The 21,756-nt window shown below is 40.7% G+C and overlaps 1 protein-coding gene across 2 annotated transcripts in view; it reads right to left on the reverse strand.

Moving 5' to 3' along the window:
* Positions 1 to 9,211: 9,211 nt before the first annotated feature.
* Hmt4-20 (Histone methyltransferase 4-20) overlaps positions 9,212 to 21,756 on the reverse strand; it is a 96,309-nt gene continuing 83,764 nt past the window's right edge. The window contains exons 6-8 of one of the 2 annotated variants that reach the window (XM_071679071.1): positions 18,710 to 18,846; positions 10,507 to 12,419; positions 9,212 to 9,869 (exon numbers count right to left, since the gene is read on the reverse strand). In XM_071679071.1, coding sequence (XP_071535172.1) covers positions 9,850 to 9,869; positions 10,507 to 12,419; positions 18,710 to 18,846 — 2,070 coding nt within the window. In that variant the 3' untranslated portion in view covers positions 9,212 to 9,849. Of the gene's footprint in view, positions 12,420 to 18,709; positions 18,847 to 21,756 lie in introns of both variants that reach the window. The other variant, XM_071678982.1, reaches the window with a different exon arrangement.

The following is a 21,756-nucleotide window of genomic DNA, read 5'->3' on the forward strand; positions in this document are numbered from 1 at the left end:
TATCTCTTAAATTTGTCTGAAATACTTAGTGGATTGTATTCTAAGGATGCAAGGAGAAAGGAGAGTTCTCGAGTTGGAAAACAGGCCCGGATCCAATGGATATATGAGCATCTGGTTTAGGGATTATATCGTTATTGGGTGTGAATCTTTACACAATGTTTTTGTCGAAATGATCCGCAACGTCGAGACGATCTGCAACTTTTTCACATGATCTGTTTTGTTCAAGACGCAGAAGTATCTTGTACTGTGATTCACGTATTAAACAGGCCAGCATCATTCTTCGGCAATCAGTTAAAGATATCTGAACCAGTAAGGATCCCTGGGATTTACATCGTCTTAATAGATATAGTTGGAAAGAGTTTCGCGATGCCCTGATTCGGTAGGTGAGAGATGACTCATGACAAAAGAGTCTACTGAGTGTATAAATCATCAGACGTCAAAATGTCATGTACACAAAAATATAACAAGTTAGAGGAACGAAAAATGACGTCCGTTTACATGATAATCCCAGACCTGCTGGTGGTCAGCTGGCTGACAAATGGCAACATGACAGTGGTATTGATTCCTAACCACAAGACATTAAGCCGGGAGAAACTTAATGAGAATCAACTAAGAGGAGCAAATTGATCGACTCTGAATTGCTCACTAGTTCGATGAACCGTCTGAGTTCAGCAAGAGAGACTTGAAAAAGGGCCATTGAAAACCCAAGAATACGGCCCCAGGAGAGAATGGTGCACCTTACTGTTTATTTCATGTCCTGACTGACATGTAAAGTATTGCATATGTCACCAAAGGTAGGACAACTGACTGTGTCCTGGAAGACAGCAGAGGTAATGCCAATAACAAATAGAACGGAAGGGAGAGATCTTAGGTCAATGAATCTTACTTTCTATACTGTAAATTACTGAAGATTTGTGTAAGCAAAGAGGTGTGTGTAAGCAGCTAGAGATTGGACGTCTTAAAAATCTACTGGATAAGTTGGGTAGTTTATATGATCATCCATCATCCTCAACCTTAAGGGAGCATTCAGTGAAGCTAATATTCTGACGTTTTTAGAAGCGAGTAGGAGAATGTTTTCTGAAATGGATGGAGAGCTATCTGATTGGGGGGACTGCAAGGGCACATCATCAGGAAGTCTACTCGAGAGTATATGATATAAAATCATGAACTCCACGGGGAAGATTCCCTAGTCCTATCCATTTTAATGTACACGAGAAACAGGATATACTGATGATAATGTTATTAAAGTGGGCTTAGTGACATCCAGTGAGAGAACTAAAGCCTTATTTAGCGGGAGGATGTACCTGAGGTGATGCTGAAGAGTCAGTGGGAAAGTTAAGGCATTTAGGTAACATATTAGATTATGGATGGACAAGGTATTACGAGGTAAAGTACCTCAAGGAGTCAGAGAAAGTGCAGTGTTTTAAAGTGCCTCCACTAGGAGTTATAAGAATCTACATGATATGTGGAATTAGTCATTAGCTAGTTTTGCTTTGGTTATGAAATCCAAAGAAAACGCCACAGAATTAATTGAGAATGATGCCCTCAGGATAATTCTTAATGTGCTCAGCTGGGCTGATTGTGAAAAATTAAGGAAAGAAGCTAGAGATGCCATGCAATATGAACAAAGACATGTAATACTATGACGGAAAATACTTAGAAGAGGTTTGATGGGCATTCTCATGAAGGTTTGAATTGTGAGCTGGGAACAGGCATGTCAAAGGCTTAATGGACCAAGAGTGTTGTATCATAAGGCCTTATAAGACTGCGGCACTGAGGAAAATCTTACTAGGTACACCGACTGTCATGAAGACAATATTATCATTGACCTGAAAATATTCGGAGAAAAAGAGTGAAGAAAGGTTGACAGAGGATACATACAGAGGGATTTAAACAGCAAGAGACCACTGGGTCCTTTCAAGGCCATTTGTAATATTGGAAGGTATCAGAAATTCCCCGATTAGTATAGTAAAAGTTACGTATACACAAAAAAAAAAAAAAATGCAAATTGTCAATGGACTAAGGAAGCGCAGATGATATAAGTGATGGACTTAAAGCGAAATACTTATAGTTTATTCTTATGTATAGTTCTGGTTTCAACCACTTTAATCATTCTGTAAGTTAAAAATCATGATAAAGAAAAATTACTTAGCCTCAATTAAGGGAAAACGTTTGCTCACGAACTTGTATCCATTACTACGAGTGAAATATCAAAGCCGTTGATTATTTTGAAGTCTTGTGTTGGATCACCCCTAGCCTTTTCTTTTCCAAGATAATAGACCAAAAGTTATTTTATCTGCTCTCGTTGGATTTGTTGCTCAGCCCGGGAACCATCCTGAACACATTATTAAAGATGGTGTCAAACCAATGCGCTGGAGAGTAAGGATAACTTCCCTAGAGTCAAATTCGAGGGCCCTACCTATGATTCCAAGAATTTTGCAGGTTTCACAATGCTCCCTTGGTTTTCGGTCATATTGAGACGCCCAAGTCTCTTTCCTTATTTATCTTTTTCCGTTCTGCAGAATTCATACTGTTGCTCGCCTTTTCGATTTTGCTACCGATATATGACTTTGCACTTAAACATTTCCCCACCTTTGGGCCTAGTCCATCATTTTGTCAAAATTTGAAACTAGACGTTCATTTGCAGATTTGTCCTAGCTAAGTACCATTGTATATTTTGGTATCTTTCAGTGCAGCCCACTATCAACATAGCAAATATCCATTTGAAAGCGAACCAGTCCTACTTATTACATCTAACCACGTTATATAAGGCGTGACATGTAAAGATTCATGGAAATATGCTGAAAGGGTCAGTTGATGGGATGTCTAATCACTTATCAGAGGATAGTGCGAAAATTTATTTGCTTTAGAAGGAAGAAATAACTTGGGAGAATAGGGTGGTGAAAGCGTGACCTTGGAAAAGAAGTTCGTCTAAACATACCAGGGAAGATTGGGTGAACACAGAAAGGTGCAAGAAAACGTAACTATAGGAGTGGGCGAGGAATAAGTTATTAAGGGAAGCACTGCTAACATGTTCAAGTGAAGTGAGCACCATGTGCAAATTTGGTTGTGGATGTAGGTCCAGTCAACACAGCTGTTCATCCACCCCTAGGGGTTGGTCGATAGAATAGGTAACTGGCTTACACTAAAGTGTGCGCGCGCGCGTGTATATATATATATATATATATATATATATATATATATATATATATATATATAAAAACCATTCGCCATTTCCCGCGTTAGCAAGGTAGCGCTAAGAACACAGGACTGGGCCGCTGAGGGAATATCCTCACCTAGCCCCCTTCTCTGTTCCTTCTTTTGGAAAATTAAAAAAAAAAAAAAAAAAGCGGGGAGGATTTCCAGCCCCCCGCTCCCTCCACTTTCAGTTGCCTTCTACGACACGCAGGGAATATGTGGGAAGTATTCTTTCTCCCCTATCCCCAGGGATAGTATATATATATATATATATATATATATATATATATATATATATATATATATATATATAGCGTTAAGATGGCCTAGATTGGGGTCTCAAATCACTATAGGTAGTAGTGTTTCGGTGCATTACACATGACAGCTAGAGAACGAGTGTGAACGAACATGACATTTTTTTGTCTTTTCCTGGCGCTACCTTGGTGACGCAGGTGGTGGCGATGCTATATCCTGTGGGGAGGGGAGGCGCCGGGAGTGAATGAAGGCAAGCGAGTATGAATATGTACGAGTGTATATTGCTGTGCATGTTTATGCACATATATTCATTTGTATATGAGTGGATGGGTCTTTCTTCGTGTTTTCTGGCGCTACCTTACAGACGCTGGAAACGGCAATCATGTATATTAATATATATATATATATATATATATATATATATATATATATATATATATAATATAGGGGTCGACGTGCTGTCAGTGGATTGAACCATGGCATGTGAAGCGTCTGGGGTATACCACGGAACGTTTTGTCGGGCCTACATGTGGAAAGGGAGCTGTGGTTTCGGTGGATTACATATGACAGATAAGAGACTGGGTGTGAACGAATGTGGCCTTTGTTGTCTTTTCCTAGCGATATTTCGCGCGGGGGGCGGGGGGGTGCCATTTCAATGTGTGGCAGATGGTGATGAGAATGGATGAAGGCAGCAAGTATAAATGTGTACATGTACGTATACGTTGAAATGTATAGGTATGTATATGCGCGTGTGTGGCCAAGCATGTATATACATGTGTATGTGGATGAGCTGGGCCATTCTTTCGTCTGTGTCCTTGCGCTTCCTCGCTAACGCGGGAGACAGCGACAAAGTATTATATATATATATATATATATATATATATATATATATATATATATATATATATATATATATATATGTTTGAAGGAATAGTGGTTCCAACAATGTTGTATGGTTGCGAGGCGTGGGCTATGGATAGAGTTGTGCGCAGGAGGATGGATGTGCTGGAAATGAGATGTTTGAGGACAATGTGTGGTGTGAGGTGGTTTGATCAAGTAACGTAAGGGTAAGAGAGATGTGTGGAAATAAAAAGAGCGTGGTTGAGAGAGCAGAAGAGGGTGTTTTGAAATGGTTTGGGCACATGGAGAGAATGAGTGAGGAAAGATTGACCAAGAGGATATATGTGTCGGAGGTGGAGGGAACGAGGAGAAGTGGGAGACCAAATTGGAGGTGGAAAGATGGAGTGAAAAAGATTTTGTGTGATCGGGGCCTGAACATGCAGGAGGGTGAAAGGAGGGCAAGGAATAGAGTGAATTGGATCGATGTGGTATACCGGGGTTGACGTGCTGTCAGTGGATTGAATCAGGGCATGTGAAGCGTCTGGGGTAAACCATGGAAAGTTGTGTGGGGCCTGGATGTGGAAAGGGAGCTGTGGTTTCGGGCATTATTGTATGACAGCTAGAGACTGAGTGTGAACGAATGGGGCCTTTGTTGTCTTTTCCTAGGCACTACCTCGCACACATGAGGGGGGAGGGGGATGGTATTCCATGTGTGGCGAGGTGGCGATGGGAATGAATAAAGGCGGACAGTGTGAATTGTGTGCATGGGTGTATATGTATGTGTCTGTGAGTGTGTATATATATGTGTACATTGAGATGTATAGGTATGTATATTTGCGTGTGTGGACGTGTATGTATATACATGTGTATGGGGGTGGGTTGGGCCATTTCTTTCGTCTGTTTCCTTGCGCTACCTCGCAAACGCGGGAGAGAGCGACAAAGCAAAAAATAAAAATAAATAAAAAAAATATATATATATAGATAGATAGATAGATAGACAGATTTAGATAGACAGATGGATACATAGAGATAGATAGATAGACTGATAAACACGAAGAAAAAATTGCAAGTTAAAGGGAAAGGGGCTGGGTGGGAATAAAAGAGGGTAAACGAGAAATGAGGTGAGAGTATCAGTAAACTTTAAGAAGAAAATCATTTGGAAGTCGCATACGGAGAGCACGAGAACAAATTGGACTATCTAAGAGTGTATGGGAGATGGGAAGTCATAGGGCAATTTACTGAAGTGGTTGGTATTGGGCTTTGGGATGTGGAAATAAGTGGATTATGGGTCATGAATGTTTGAAGTAAATTGATATAAGGTTTATGTACAATGCAGTGTGGCAAAACAGCTGGAATTAATGGAATTGCAGTCGAATTTCACAGAAAAGGGGAGTGGGGGAGGGGGAATGTTGTCGATTAGGATTATCTATGCATGTGCGACTAGAGGATTAGTAGAATATCAACTGTATTGTGCAATTAGAAAAAACGCATAAGGGACTAAAGTGAATGTTTGAATTAAAGAATAATGTTTTGTCAGTTAAAAAAAGAAAAAAAAGAGTGCTATAGGAGGGAGACTGCATACACAGAGCATCAGACTGAGCAAGAACTTCAGTGATAGCAGAGGATGTGTGGACCAAGTGTTTGCTTTGAAGCAATTTTTTTTTTTTGTGTATATAAAGCAGACAGATAAGTTTTATGAAAATGCTACATGCATGTAGTGTGGGAGGAGAACTAACACAAGTATTGAAGTTTTCATTAAGAAAGTAAGGCGAATAGAAAGGAAAGAGGTCGAGTTCTTCTAGGTGAAGGTGGGACTTTATCAAGCCTGATATATCACCATGGCTGTTTAATGTTTATGGATAGATTTGAGAGGAAGGTAAAGGAGAGGGTCTTTGAGGGTATGGGGGGTACTTGAAGGTTAGTCAGGTGCTGTTAGCAGATAAGAAAGCCTTGGTGGCAGACTTGAGTAAGAAATTGCAGATGCTCCAGTTTGAGTATGGGAAAATGAATTATAGAAATAATTTCAAATTGAATGAGAATGAAAGTAAGTTTGTGAGGTTTCATTGGGGGGGGAAAAGATTGGAAATTTCTAACATATTTGAATGGAGAACCTAGAGGTGGAATGTCTCACATACCTGGCAGTGGACGTGGCAGCAAATGGAACTATGGGAGTGAAGTTGGTAAGAGGGTAAAGGTCCTGGGTGCACTGAGGAGAAAGCAAAAAATTATCACTATGTAGGTGAATCATGGGCACTAAGTGCAAAACTGCAGAAAAAAGCAGTATGTATCAAACTAAACGTATTTCAGTTTATAAAGCCGTGTAGTGCCATCCATTCTACATGTGTCTTGTACATCTTAAGTACAATGAACTTATGTAATAGTTTTCCACAAACCATCTTTATGTACTACGACTTCTTAGTTGTGGATTTCAATGTTTTTGTGTTTATTAACAAATGCAGAGCCTTTATGGATCATTTGTGTTATTTGTAAATATTTAATTCACTGTATTTTAATGTAGTGTTATTGTTTAAGACTAATCGTAGACCATAATGTATATTGTTTATAGTCTTAAAGATTTATTTTTGAGCTCAATATGGTTATCTATCTATCTATAGGAAATAAAATAATTGGACAAAATGTGATATGAGGTATGGTACTATGCAGTCCTGAAATGGCTTGGACATAGCGATAGGGTGACTGAGGAGACAGGTGGGAGGAGAGGGGGACCAAGGATGAGACTGAAAGACAGAGAGAAAGATGCTTGAATTAACAGGTTCTGAACATGCAGGAACATGCTCTCCCAAACTCGGACACCAGCTACAGCCAATAACTGATTCATCTCCGAGGCCTCTCCACCTCTAACAGACCACAGAACTGCCACTCTCACCTCAACCTCACTTACAACTCCATCCTGAAACAAAATTAAACAGCCACAGTGACATCACACATCCCTGCCAGATCTACCTTCACCTAGGATCACTCATTTTTCCTTCTTCCTACTTGCTCCAATGCTTTACTTTCCTAATAATCACTCTTCATTGTTTCTTGCAGCTTTCTTCCAACACCATTTATTTATAACATCTTCCACAAAGCATCTCTTGTCAACACTATCATACACTTGCTGAATATGAATCCTTGTTTCTAAGTATTTCTCACACAGATTCTTCACCTCAAACACCTGATCCACACATCCTCTTAACATTCCTGAAGACATACTGTTCCTCCAAAATCTGATGATCCGTGCATGCCACAACTCTCTCAATCACCATTCTCATACAACTTACCATTTGAAAATTCACTTATCCCCCTCGCCTTTACACAATGGCACTACAAAAGCATTTTGCTAATCCCCTCATTTTACCATGAGTCATACATAATTTAAAATTCTTAATTAACCAGTCAACAACACAATCACCCATAACCAACTTTTTTGAGAAGTACAATTGAAATCCCATCCACTACAGGCTTTCACCTCTTCTCTCTTCACTAATCCAAGTGCTATGACTCTCTTACTTTGCATACATCATGACCTGAACAACCCTAATCTGATATTCTATCATCTAACACGTTCAACAGTCCCTCATAACACTTGCTCCATCTCTGCTTCACCTAATCTCTACCTAATATCACTTCCCCATGTGTCCCCTTCACTTATTCCCATTTGTTCTCTTGTTTTTCTCACACTATTCTAATTTTCCAAAATATCATTTTTTCTGAAGCCTGCTGATTATCGCTAGTCACTAACCCTAGCTCTCATTTGCCCTCTTTTTCAGCCCTTGCACCTTCCTCCTGACCTCCTGCTGCCTTCTACTTGTCCATTTCCTAATCACTTACATTACTTCCCTGCAAGTAATGCCAAATCACCTCTTTTCTTTTTCACTAACAGTCTAACTACATCATCCCACCACTCACTCCCCTTTCTCACATGCCCATCTCCCACCTTCAGCATGCCACACATATCTCCCACTCATGTATGCACTTTCCTAATTACCTCCCATTCCTCACACACTACCCTGGCTTCATTTGCTGTCACCTTTTGTCATTACGCTCAGTCTCTGCATGTATCTTTTCATGCAAGACTTTTTTCCAAGCTCACTCTTAACTTTCACAACCTTCTTCTCACTCATGTATAATTTCCTCATTTCCTAAATCCTCTACAAACTTGCACCCTTACCTTCATCAAGCAGTGATCAAACATCCCACTAACTGCCCTTCACAAGACACACAAGTCCAATATGTTCTCTTTTTCTATATGCTATCAATCAGTACATAATCCAATTATGATCCATTACTGTCTTTCCCACACATCCATGCATACGGCTGTATTCCCAATCTACAGGCACAAATTCCATAAGTCATGCACTATTTTCATTCACAACACTGGGTACCCCATGCCCTGGTTATACCATCAATTATCCAATTTCGCATTTAAAACAACCCTCACTACTATGTATTTGATGCCTCACATAAAAACTGCTAATGCACTAAAGTCTTCCCAAAACACTTGCCCTTTTCCCTTATACCACTCATTTCTGTGTGTGCAAAAGCACTCATAATCATTCACTTAGGAAAACAGTCTAGGAAAACAGAAAAATCACATCCCAGATCAATAATGTAAATGACAAACTGCTAAGGTGAATATGAGCTTGTGAATATATGTCCAAAGACAGAATAGCAAGGGAAAACAGAGCTGAAAATTTGGGGTTCACATGAGAGAATTGGAAAAAACAGCAGCAAGTGTGGAGGTGTGTCTGGAGATAAGTAAGATTTATGCAGAGAAAAGTCTGGCATGATTTACATTACTCTAAATGAAAAAAGTCAGCAAGCTAGTTATGACAGACAATACAATCCTTATCAAAATAATCTTTTAATTTACTATAAAATTTCTAGGAATGATTAAAGGAAGTACAAAATGATGTTACACTTCTACAACTTTATTAACACCACTGTTAAAGAGCTACCAGTGACATGGTACTCAAACATCAATACACAGTATTGACAGTCATCTTCCAAAATTCATGACAAGATAGACAAGAGTGGAATGGTGCCGATGAAGAGTGTAATTAAACGAGGCTTGTCAGGTTTGGCCAACAACAGTGCAGCCTTGTTGATCCAGCCCTGTTTGGTACCTTCACACTTGAATGGATTCTCAATGTTGGAATTATGGGCATTTTCATACTCAACAAGCACAGAGCTTTTCCATGATCTTAACCCCTTCTGAACTCATAAATATTGGCCAGGGCTGCAAGAACAAAGCGTACAGTACCACTCAGCTTTTTTAATTTGCAGCATAGCTCTTACTACACCCTACTACATCATCAATAATAATAAATCCATCCATCCAATTAACAAATTCTTCTAGGAAATAATAAAAGTATTTGGACAAAGCATGCTATTCCAGAGCTAGATGACTGGCTTTAAGAAATTATTGTGCGATGATCCTTGAAAGTGATTTGATGACTTGGTCAAACCTTATGAGCCCGTGACATTGCTCCCAGAGGTGCTGTTCAGTTACTGCAAACACTGATGGTTCTGCCTAGGTCATTATTCACATTCTCATACTAGTTCTCCTAACGCTGAAAAATAAACACAATCACAGAATTTTTGAGAAATACGAATAAGGTTTGGATAAATATTAATAATCACATGAATCTTACTTGTAAATTTTTCTCAATCTACATAAAAAAATAGTTCTTAAAGGTTTTACTTAAAAGTCTACACCCGCGACCCGTGCAGAAACAAGTATAACGTACTTTACAGAACAACATACAAATAACTTACAGAAACTTGGTAAATCAAACGTCCCAATTTTTCCAGTCACACACAGTGTCAATCAATACACTATGCAACAGCTTGACCACTCATAGACCGAAGACTGTCCACCACGTTGTAAAATGTATAAGTAAAGAAACTGAGTCTACAGATGGACGAAGTTTGTGGAGAAGGATTGAATTTGGTGGGGTTTAGCTGGTGCATGTTTAAGGGAATGGTAGTATCACATATGTGGTATTTTGGTTGATGGGTATAGGCTGACCTACATTAGTAAGATGAGCTGACTGAAGGATTATAGGCTGATTACAGATTGGAGTTCAGAAAGAAGATTTCTAGGATGTATGAGTTTGGCAGGTCGAGGGACTATGGATCGCGGGTGGTCTACATGCTACTTGTGGTCAAGGTGAGTGTCTGGGATAGTGATTGTGTGTGTCTCATTACCCAATATTAGGCGTAATCGCTTCATTGTGGGTCGAGGGGAAGCTGTGCTGTCTCCATCAGTACTATCTCCTTCTGATGAATCAGATCTACGGCGTTCACGATGATGCTTTTTACGGTGTCGCCGGTGATGATGATGGTGATGGTGATGATCAGTCTGGTAGTCTTGGTTCGTGATGCCCTCTACAGTTAACACTTCATACTCAGGCTCATAAGTAACTCCTGAATCTGAAAGGTGAGACCCAACCTCTATAACCTCATCTAAGACTGGAGACCGTTTCATCCGCAGCCTTAACTTTACCCCACATCTAACACTTTTCTCTGGGGTGACCATAGCTGCTGGTGGAGAAGACGGAGTATAACCAATCAGTGGATGAGGGGGGGATTCACACTGTGGAGATGTCCTACACTCACTGGTTATACTTCTTCCCCAGCGACCACACCCACTAGCCAGTTTACCCACTCTTAATGATCCTGGTGATGCTGAATCATCCTCCTCTTCAAATTCATAAACATCTTTTTCTGGTGACAGATTGGGTGCAACCAATTCTGTTCCACTAGAACTAGACTGACTGACTGTTGTACTGCCTATTTCTTTTAAAGCTGTCAGTTTGCACTTTGAATGCCTGTTCTTTTTGCAATGTGGCTCCAAGCTATCTATTTCTTCGGTAACACTACTAGACTGCTGAGGTAACTGAGAGGTTGGCAGTGATTGTTCTGACACTTTGTCAGTATTATTGTTAATAATATTACTAGAACAATTATTTCCTACACTAATGTAACCTAAACTAGAATTATCACATTTTTCACCAGGAGGTCTGCGTAGCCTGCGGAGAGGTGGTCTCCCACTCACAGGCATACACTGTGAGTTCGCATTAGTCACACTATGGTTCTGCTGAGAGGCCTCACTCATCATCTCAGCTTGCATGTGATCTGGTAATTTGACCCGGCTGAGATCTACAAAGCAGTTTGAGCTGGGTGCTGCTTCTCTAATATTTGCTTCTCTTTGAACAAGTTCCCTAGGAACTCTTTCTCTAGTTGTTTCCTCTGACAATGTACCAACTGGAGTGTCATTCCCTGAGACGCTTGCTGACTCATCCTCTATAGGCAGAAGCACATTACTACCTGCTGTTGATTCCGGCTCACTTTCTTCTCTTTCTACCACATCCTCAAAAAAGGTTGTGGAAGCCTTAATGTCATGACTGCTAGAGCGGTTGTGATGCCGTCTTAAAATGCGGGTATTTCCTACCTCCTTCATGGCAGTGGTCAACTGACGTCGGCTACGTAACTTGATTCCCTTTGAGTCATGGTGGCTCCCTTTCTGAGAAGTTTCATTAGCAGTCACATCCCCAGGAACCTTCACTTCTTTCAGAGTACTCTCAATAGCAACTACACAACTTCGAGTCTGTGGACGCCCTTTATTCATATCATGCTTAAGAAATTTATCTGTATCAAGTGTTTTCACTGGGTCAATACAATGTTCACTAGTAATATCAATGTTTTCCTGAGCACTATCAGAACTTGTTCTCCTGTTTTTCGCTTTAGGATACAAACCATTTAAATGAGGATGTGACTGAGAGCCTGAACGCTTAACATGTGCTTGGGCAGAGCCACTATCAGTACTGGTATCAGATTTGTCAGAGTCTCTAGATCCTCCTCTAGTCCTTAATTCTCGTCTAACATCACCATTTACCTTAGATGATAAACTGTTCATTTTTAGTTTGTGATCACCAGCATCTACTTTTAAACTAATTGTAACCTCACTCTTGCCTTTACTTAGCACTTCCTCTCCATTCTTTTGCTGGTTACGTAGTCTTTGACGACTTATCCGAAGCCTTAAATCAGTTTCTCTAAGTCGGTAACCTTTCTCCACATCATCTTCATTCTTTTTGTTTGCAAATGCTCCTGTGCCTCGTCTGCAAAGGAAAGAATAAGATTAAACAAGTTTCAAGGCAAAACTAATTTCTGCAGTTATAAAGTGTAAGACTGGATGTTTCTGCTACACTTAAGAATATATCTATCATATACCATAAACATTATTCATGTCAAGTGAAATAAAAGATGCAAATATAAATGCAAAAACCTAACAAATACCCAAGTTTTAGTTAAACTTGCTAATTTCTGTTAAAGACAGCAATAAAATTCCCTTTTCAAATGTATGCTTATAATCTAAAAAGAAAAAAAAAGCTGTGGATATGTAACTAGAGTCAGCTACTTCCCACTTCTGAGTTTTATTTCTGTGCTTAAGTATATTCCTAACTTAAAACTTTTTCCATGTATCTATAATGTAAATATTCCAACAAGTGGTTACAAGGCAAGCACAACTTAATCACCTACAGCAATAGTGTACCAATGTCATCATCATGCCCAATATATCTGACAAAGTCTGGTATATAAGTCTCTTTCTCCTGCTTTGATTTATAGTATCCTTACATAGTGCAGGTTGAGCTAACAGCCTTTCTCAAAAGCCTTTCTCATGCTCACAAATGACTAAGGAGAATTGTTAAAATGCCTTGTGGCTTAAAATTTGAAAAAAAAAAACCTCCCCTTACCTTGAAATGAAAGCCAATGGTCAATAAAATAAGTTGCATGTTTGGGATAAACTTTTAACGTCAGTCTTCATAATGCTGCTCTCCTTCCCTTTTTCCAATAAGCACTGAAATTATCACCTTGCATTCCAATTCAACACCCTGCTTCTGTAAGCATATGCTTCAATAATCGAAATAACCATTGTGGCGGCTGTTCTATCTGGCAAGTGGCATCAGTAACAGCATCTCCCATCAGACAGTCTTACTCAGCAACTTAACTACCAGTGCTCCCGTGAGTATTTACAGTTAAAAGACTGATTAGCTATTTATACACACACGGAGGGAGGTTATCAGTTATGGTGTCCTATCCCTCTTCTTTTTTTTTTTTTTTTTTTTCATACTTTGTCGCTGTCTCCCGCGTTTGCGAGGTAGCGCAAGGAAACAGACGAAAGAAATGGCCCCCCCCCCCATACACATGCACATACGTCCACACACGCAAATATACATACCTACACAGCCTTCCATGGTTTACCCCAGACGCTTCACATGCCTTGATTCAATCCACTGACAGCACGTCAACCCCTGTATACCACATCGCTCCAATTCACTCTATTCCTTGCCCTCCTTTCACCCTCCTGCATGTTCAGGCCCCGATCACACAAAATCTTTTTCACTCCATCTTTCCACCTCCAATTTGGTCTTCCTCTTCTCCTCGTTCCCTCCACCTCCGACACATATATCCTCTTGGTCAATCTTTCCTCACTCATTCTCTCCATGTGCCCAAACCATTTCAAAACACCTTCTTCTGCTCTCTCAACCACGCTCTTTTTATTTCCACACATCTCTCTTACCCTTACGTTACTTACTCGATCAAACCACCTCACACCACACATTGTCCTCAAACATCTCATTTCCAGGACATCCATCCTCCTGCGCACATCTCTATCCATAGCCCACGCCTCGCAACCATACAACATTGTTGGAACCACTATTCCTTCAAACATACCCATTTTTGCTTTCCGAGATAATGTTCTCGACTTCCACACATTTTTCAAGGCTCCCAAAATTTTCGCCCCCTCCCCCACCCTATGATCCACTTCCGCTTCCATGGTTCCATCCGCTGACAGATCCACTCCCAGATATCTAAAACACTTCACTTCCTCCAGTTTTTCTCCATTCAAACTCACCTCCCAATTGACTTGACCCTCACCCCTACTGTACCTAATAACCTTGCTCTTATTCACATTTACTCTTAACTTTCTTCTTCCACACACTTTACCAAACTCAGTCACCAGCTTCTGCAGTTTCTCACATGAATCAGCCACCAGCGCTGTATCATCAGCGAACAACAACTGACTCACTTCCCAAGCTCTCTCATCCCCAACAGACTTCATACTTGCCCCTCTTTCCAGGACTCTTGCATTTACCTCCCTAACAACCCCATCCATAAACAAATTAAACAACCATGGAGACATCACACACCCCTGCCGCAAACCTACATTCACTGAGAACCAATCACTTTCCTCTCTTCCTACACGTACACGTACACAATGTCCATATTAATTGCTGATGATACAGCAGTTTCTGATTCAAGTGAGAAACTGTAGAAGTTTGTGACATTTCGGAAATGTGTGTGAAAGGAGAAAGTTGAGAGAAAATGTGAATAAGAGCAAGGTTATAAGATTCAGTAGGGTTGAAGGACAAGTTAATTGGGATGTAAGATTGAGTGGAGAAAAATTGGAGAAAGTGAAGTGATTTATATATCTAGAAGTGGACTTAGCAGCAAATGGAACCATGGAAGTGGAAGTGAGTCACAGGGAGGAGGAGGGGGTGAAGGTTCTAGAAGCAAAGAAAAATGTGTGGAGGGAGAGAACATTATCTCGGAGAACAAAAATGGGTATGCTTGAAGGGATAGTAGTTCCAACAATATCATATGGTTGCAAGCTATGGGATATAGATAGAGTTGTATGAAAGAGGGAGGATGTATTGTAAATGAAATGTTTGAGGACAATATGTGGTGTGTGGTGGTTTGATGAAGTTAATAATGAAAGGGTAAGAGAGATGTGTGGAAATACAAAAGAGTGTGGTTGAGAGAGCACAAAAGTGTGTGTTGAAATGGTTTGGACATATGGAGAGAATGAGAGAGGAAAGGTTGACTGAGGAGATACGTGTCAGAGGTAGAGGGAACAAGAAGCGGGAGATCAAACTGGAGGTGGAAGGATGGAGTGAAAAAGATCCTGAGTGATCGTGGCCTGAACATACCTGAGGGTGAGAGGTGTGCAAAGAATAGTGAATTGGAACAATGAGGTACACCGGGGTCAACATGCTGTCAATGGACTGAACCAGGGCATGAGAAACATCTGGAGTAAACCAGGGAAAGGTCTACTGGGCCTAGATGGGGATAGGGGGCTGTGGTTTCGGTGCATTACACACAATAACTAGAAACTAAGTGTGAACGAATGTGGCCTTTTTTGTCTACTTTCCTGGTGCTGCCTCGGTGAAGCAGGGTGTTTCCTATGGGGCACTGTTGCACCGGGAATAGATGAAGGCAAGCAAGTATGAATATGTACATATGTATATGTCTGTTTATGTGTATATGTACATTTATGTGTATATGATATCCCTGGGGATAGGGGAGAAAGACTACTTCCCACATATTCCCTGTGTGTTGTAAAAGGCAACTTAATGGGGAGGGAACAAGGGTCTGGAAATCTTCCCATTCAGTTTTTACTTTTCCAAGAGAAGGAACAAAGAGGGGGCCAAGTGAGGGTTTTCCCTCTTAGGCTCAGTCCTCTGTTCTTAAAGCTACCTTGCTAATGTGGGAAATGGTGAATATGTAAGAAGAAAAAAAAAAAAAAAAAAAAGGTACATAAGTGGATGGGCCATTCTTCGTCTGTTTCCTGGAGGTAACTCACTGATGCAGGAAACAGCCATTAAGTATAATAAATAAATAAATAAATAAATATAATTTTTCTATATTATCGTAATATGTTGCTGTCTCCTGTGTAAGCAGGGTAGCACAAGGATACAGACGAAAGATTGGCCAAACCCACCCATATGCACATGTATATACATACACACCCACACACGCACATATACATACCTATACATTTCAATGTATACATACATATAAATACACAGACATATCTACATATGTACATATTCATACATGCTGCCTTCATCCATTCCAGTCAACAAAAGCCACGTTTGTTCACACTCACGTCTCTAGCTGTCATGTGCAATGCACCAAAAACACAGCTCCCTTTCCACATCTAAGCCCCACAAAACTTTCCATGGTTTACCCCAGACGCTTCACAAGTCCTGGTTCAATCCACTGACAGCATGTCGACCCCGGTATACCACATCGTTCCAATTCACTCTATTCCTTGCATGCCTTTCAGCCTCCTGTATATATTCAGGCCCCTATCGCTCAAAATCGGCTTCACTCCATTCTTCCACCTCCAATTTCATATATTCAGGCCCCTATTGCTCAAAATCTGTTTCACTCCATTCTTCCACCTCCCCCTTCTCCTTGTTCCCTCCACCTATGACACATATATCCTCTTTGTCAATCTTTCCTCACTCATTCTCTCCATGTGACCAAACCATTTCAATACACCCTCTTCTGCTCTCTTAACCACACTCTTTCCATTACCACACATCACTCTTACCCTTTAATTACTTATCCAATCAAACCACCTCACACCACATACTGTCCTCAAACATCTCTTTTCCAACACATTCAACCTCCTCCACACAACCTATCTACATCCCATGCCTCATAACCATATAACATTGTTGGAACCACTATTCCTTCAAACATACCCATTTTTGCTCTCTGAGATCACATTCTTGCTTTCCACATATTCTTCAATGCTCCCAGAACCTTCGCCCCCTCCCCCACCCTGTGACTCACTTCTGCTTCCATGGTTCCATCTGCTGTTAAATCCACTCCAATACCTAAAACACTTCACTTCCTCCAGTTTTTCTCCATTCAAATTTACCTCCCAATTGACTTGTCCCTCAGCGTAGCCTACTGAACCTAATAACCTTGCTCTTATTCACATTTACTCTCAGCTTTCTTCTTTCACACACTTTACCAAAGTCAGTCACCAGCTTCTACAGTTTCTCACTCGAATCAGCCATCAGCACTGTATCATCAGCGAACAACAACTGACTCACTTCCCAAGCCCTCTCATCCACAACAGACTGCATACTTGCCCCTCTCTCCAAAAATCTTGCATTCACCTCCCTAAAAACCCCATCCATAAACAAATTATTATTATCATTATTATTATTATTATTATCATTATTATATCATTATCATCATCATTATTAGTGTTATCATTATCATTATTATACCTAATTGCTGTTTCCCGCACTAATGAGGTAGTGCCAGGAAACAGACAAAGACCCATCCACTTATACACACAGAAACACAAATGCATATATAAATACACATACATATCAACAAATCCACAAAATACATACACATACCTCACTACCTTGCTAACACGGGAGACAGCGACAAAGCAAAATAAATAAATAAATATATAACATATACATATACACACATGTACATATTCATACTTGCTTGCCTTCATCCATTCCCAGAACCTCCCCACCCTAACACCCCACCTTATCAGAAAGCAGCATTGCCACCTCCTACATCAGCATAGTAGTACCAGGAAACAAACAAAAAAGGAAACATCCACTCACACTCATTCTAAAGCTGTAAATTGTAATGCACCAAAATCAAAGCTCCCTATCCACATCCAAGTCCTACAGACCTTTCCACGCTTTACCTCAGACGTTTCACATGCTCTGGTTCAGTAAAACACAATGTTCCAATTCACTCTATTCCGTGCACATCTCTCACCCTCCTGCATGTTCAGGCCCTGATCGCTCGAAATCCTGTTCACTCCATCCTTCCACCTCCAATTTGGTCTCCTGCTTCTCCTTGTTCCCTCCACTTCTGATGCATATATCCTCTTTGTCAGCCTTTCCTCACTCATTCTCTCCACCTGTCCAAACCATTTCAACACACCCTCTTCTGCTCCCTCAACCATGCTTCTTACTACCACACATCTCTTTTACCCTTTCACTTCTTACTCAATCAAACCACCTCACACCACATATTGTCCTCACATTTAATTTCCAAAACAACTACCCTCCTCTGCACAACCCTATCTATAGCCAATAGCATGCAACCATACAATATTATTGGAACTACTATCCCTTCAAACATACCCATTTTTGCTCTCCGAGATAACGTTCTCTCCTTCTACACATTCTTCATTGCTCCTAGAATCTTCGCCCCCTCACCAACCCTATGAATCACTTCCACTTCCATGGTTCCATTCGCTGCTTAGTCCACTCCCAGATATCTAAAACACTTAACTTCCTACAATTTTTCTCCATTCAAACTTACCTCCGAACTAACTTGTCCCTCAACCCTGCTGAATCTAATACCTTGCTTTTATTCACATTTACACATGACATTCTCCTTTCACACACTTTTCCAATATTTACTCTCAACTTTCTCCTTTCACACATTTTTCCAAACTGGGGACAAGTAACAAAGTATACTGCCCACGTATTCCCTGCGTATAAATATTGCTTAGGCAGTCAATTTCACTAATCTCAAAGATTAATCAACTTATCTCCTGAGTTTTTACCTTTCGCATGTGATACATTCACAATAGGAATTGTTGTCCCCAAAGAAATCTTCCCCATAGAAGCAGGTGATCTCTTCCCCTTCCTCAATATCTCTGAGGACTTTCACACATGCTGTTCCACGACCAGTTGCAGTAAACTGAGGATTAAAGAATACAATAATGAGTAGCATATTTAACAGTTTGTGTATTTTCAATAAACAGTGACTGATTTGAAAATAATCAAAAAAAGTATGTACTGACAAGTCCTGTCTGTATATCACTAGGTAGTAAATCAGTATACTGTAAACTCTATATATCAGAGTGCTACACATGTGTAACTGGAAATTCTGCTGCAAGAGAGGACATATCAAGAGAGCTTCCAACAATGAAGGTGAAGCTGAAATACATATTCTAAGAAAATCAGGTTGAGAAAATTTTTCTGCATGAATACATGTGAACTATAGGACCACAAGCCTACAGCCTATCTAAATATCAAGCAACATGGCCCCATAAAAGGAAAGTCAAGTAATCTGATACCATAATCATTCCCTTCTCAACAAAGATCAGAAATATCATTCCATCAGGACCTGGAAGGGCAAACTGCAAAACCTATTCCCCCAGCAGCAGTCTACCTGTGTATCATCAGTTACCGTTCAAATAGAGTGGATCAGGTGAAAATTCTCTCATTTCACTACATTTATGTTAACTGTGTTTATATAAACTAAAAGAGGCAGTTCTAAGATATCAGTCTGAACATTCTGAGGATTTAAGTAAAACTAATATCCTCAGACAGACTTTCAACCCAACACACACATAAATATTTCTTTCAGCAATCTCTTCAAAACATTTATCTTATTTGTTATACTATGTTGCTGTCTCCCGTGTTAGCGAGGGAGTGCAAGGAAACAGATGAAAGAATGGCCTAACCCACCCACATACACATGTATATACATACATGTCCACACACGCACATATACACACCTATACATATCAATTATCTATATTAATTATACTTTGTCGCTGTCTCCCACGTTAGCGAGGTAGTGCAAGAAAACAGACGAAAGAATGGCCCAACCCACCCACATACACATCCACACACACACATATACATACCTATACATCTCAACGTATACACACTCAGACATATACACATATACACATGTACATAATTCATACTATCTGCCATTATTCATTCCCATCGCCACCCTGCCACACGAAATGACAGCCCCCTACCCTCACATGTGCGTGATGTAGCGCTAGGAGAAGACAACAAAGGCCACATTCGTTCACACTCAGTCTCTAGCTGTCATGTATAATGCACCAAAACCACAGCTCCCTTTCCACATCCAGTCCCCACAGAACTTTCCATAGTTTACCCCAGACGCTTCACATGCCCTGGTTCAATCCATTGACAGCACGTTGACCCTGGTATACCAGATCATTCCAATTCACTTTATTCCTTGCACACCTTTCACCCTCTTGCATGTTCAGGCCCCGATCACTCAAAATCTTTTTCACTCTATCTTCCCATCTCCAATTTGGTCTCCCACTTCTCCTTGTTCCCTCCACCTTTGACATATATATCCTCTTTGTCAATCTTTCCTCACTCATTCTCTTCATGTGACCAAACCATTTCAAAACACCCTCTTCTGCTCTCTCAACCACGATCTTTTTATTACCACACATCTCTCTTACCATTTCATTACTTACTCGATCAAACCACCTTACACCACATATTGTCCTCAAACATCTCATTTCCAGCACATCCACCCTCCTCTGCACAACTCTATCTATAGCCCACGCCTAGCAACCATATAACATTGTTGGAACCACTATCCTTCAAACATATCCATTTTTGCTTTCCAAGATAATGTTCTCGACTTCCACACATTTTTCAATGCTCCCAGAAATTTCGCCCCCTCCCCCACCCTACGATTCACTTCTGCTTCCATGGTTCCATCCGCAGCTAAATCCACTCCCAGATATCTAAAACACTTCACTTCCTCCAGTTTTTCTTCACTCAAACTCACCTCCCAATTGACTTGTCCCTCAACCCTACTGTACCTAATAACCTTGCTCTTATTCACATTTTCTCTCAGCTTTCCTCTTTCACACACTTTACCAAACTCAGTCACCAGCTTCTGCAGTTTCTCACCCAAATCAACCATCAGCGCTGTATCATCAGCAAACAATAACTGACTCACTTCCCAAGCTCTCTCATCCACAACAGACTACATACTTGCCCCTCTTTCCGAAACTCTTGCATTCACCTCCCTAACCACCCCATCCATTATTATCATTATCATTTTGCTTTGTCACTGTCTCCCGCGTTTGCGAGGTAGCGCAATGAAACAGACGAAAGAAATGGCCCAACCCACCCCCATACACATGTATACACATACACGTCCACACACGCAAAAATACATACCTATACATCTCAATGTACACATATATATACACACAGAGACACATACATATATACCCATGCACACAATTCACACTGTCTGCCTTTATTCATTTCCATCGCCACCTCGCCACACATGGAATACCATCCCCCTCCCCCCTCATGTGTGCGAGGTAGCGCTAGGAAAAGACAACAAAGGACACATTCGTTCACACTCAGTCTCTAGCTGTCATGCAATAATGCCCGAAACCACAGCTCCCTTTCCACATCCAGGCCCCACACTACTTTCCATGGTTTACCCCAGACGCTTCACATGCCCTGATTCAATCCACTGACAGCATGTCAACCCCAGTATACCGCATCGATCCAATTCACTCTATTCCTTGCCCTCCTTTCACCCTCCTGCATGTTCAGGCCCCGATCACTCAAAATCTTTTTCACTCCATCTTTCCACCTCCAATTTGGTCTCCCACTTCTCCTCGTTCCCTCCACCTCTGACACATATATCCTCTTGGTCAATCTTTCCTCACTCATTCTCTCCATGTGCCCAAACCATTTCAAAACACCCTCTTCTGCTCTCTCAACCACGCTCTTTTTATTTCTACACATCTCTCTTACCCTTACATTACTTACTCGATCAAACCACCTCACACCACACATTGTC

Source organism: Panulirus ornatus, chromosome 1 (assembly GCF_036320965.1).
Source record: "Panulirus ornatus isolate Po-2019 chromosome 1, ASM3632096v1, whole genome shotgun sequence".
In the NCBI taxonomy this organism is placed as follows: domain Eukaryota; kingdom Metazoa; phylum Arthropoda; class Malacostraca; order Decapoda; family Palinuridae; genus Panulirus; species Panulirus ornatus.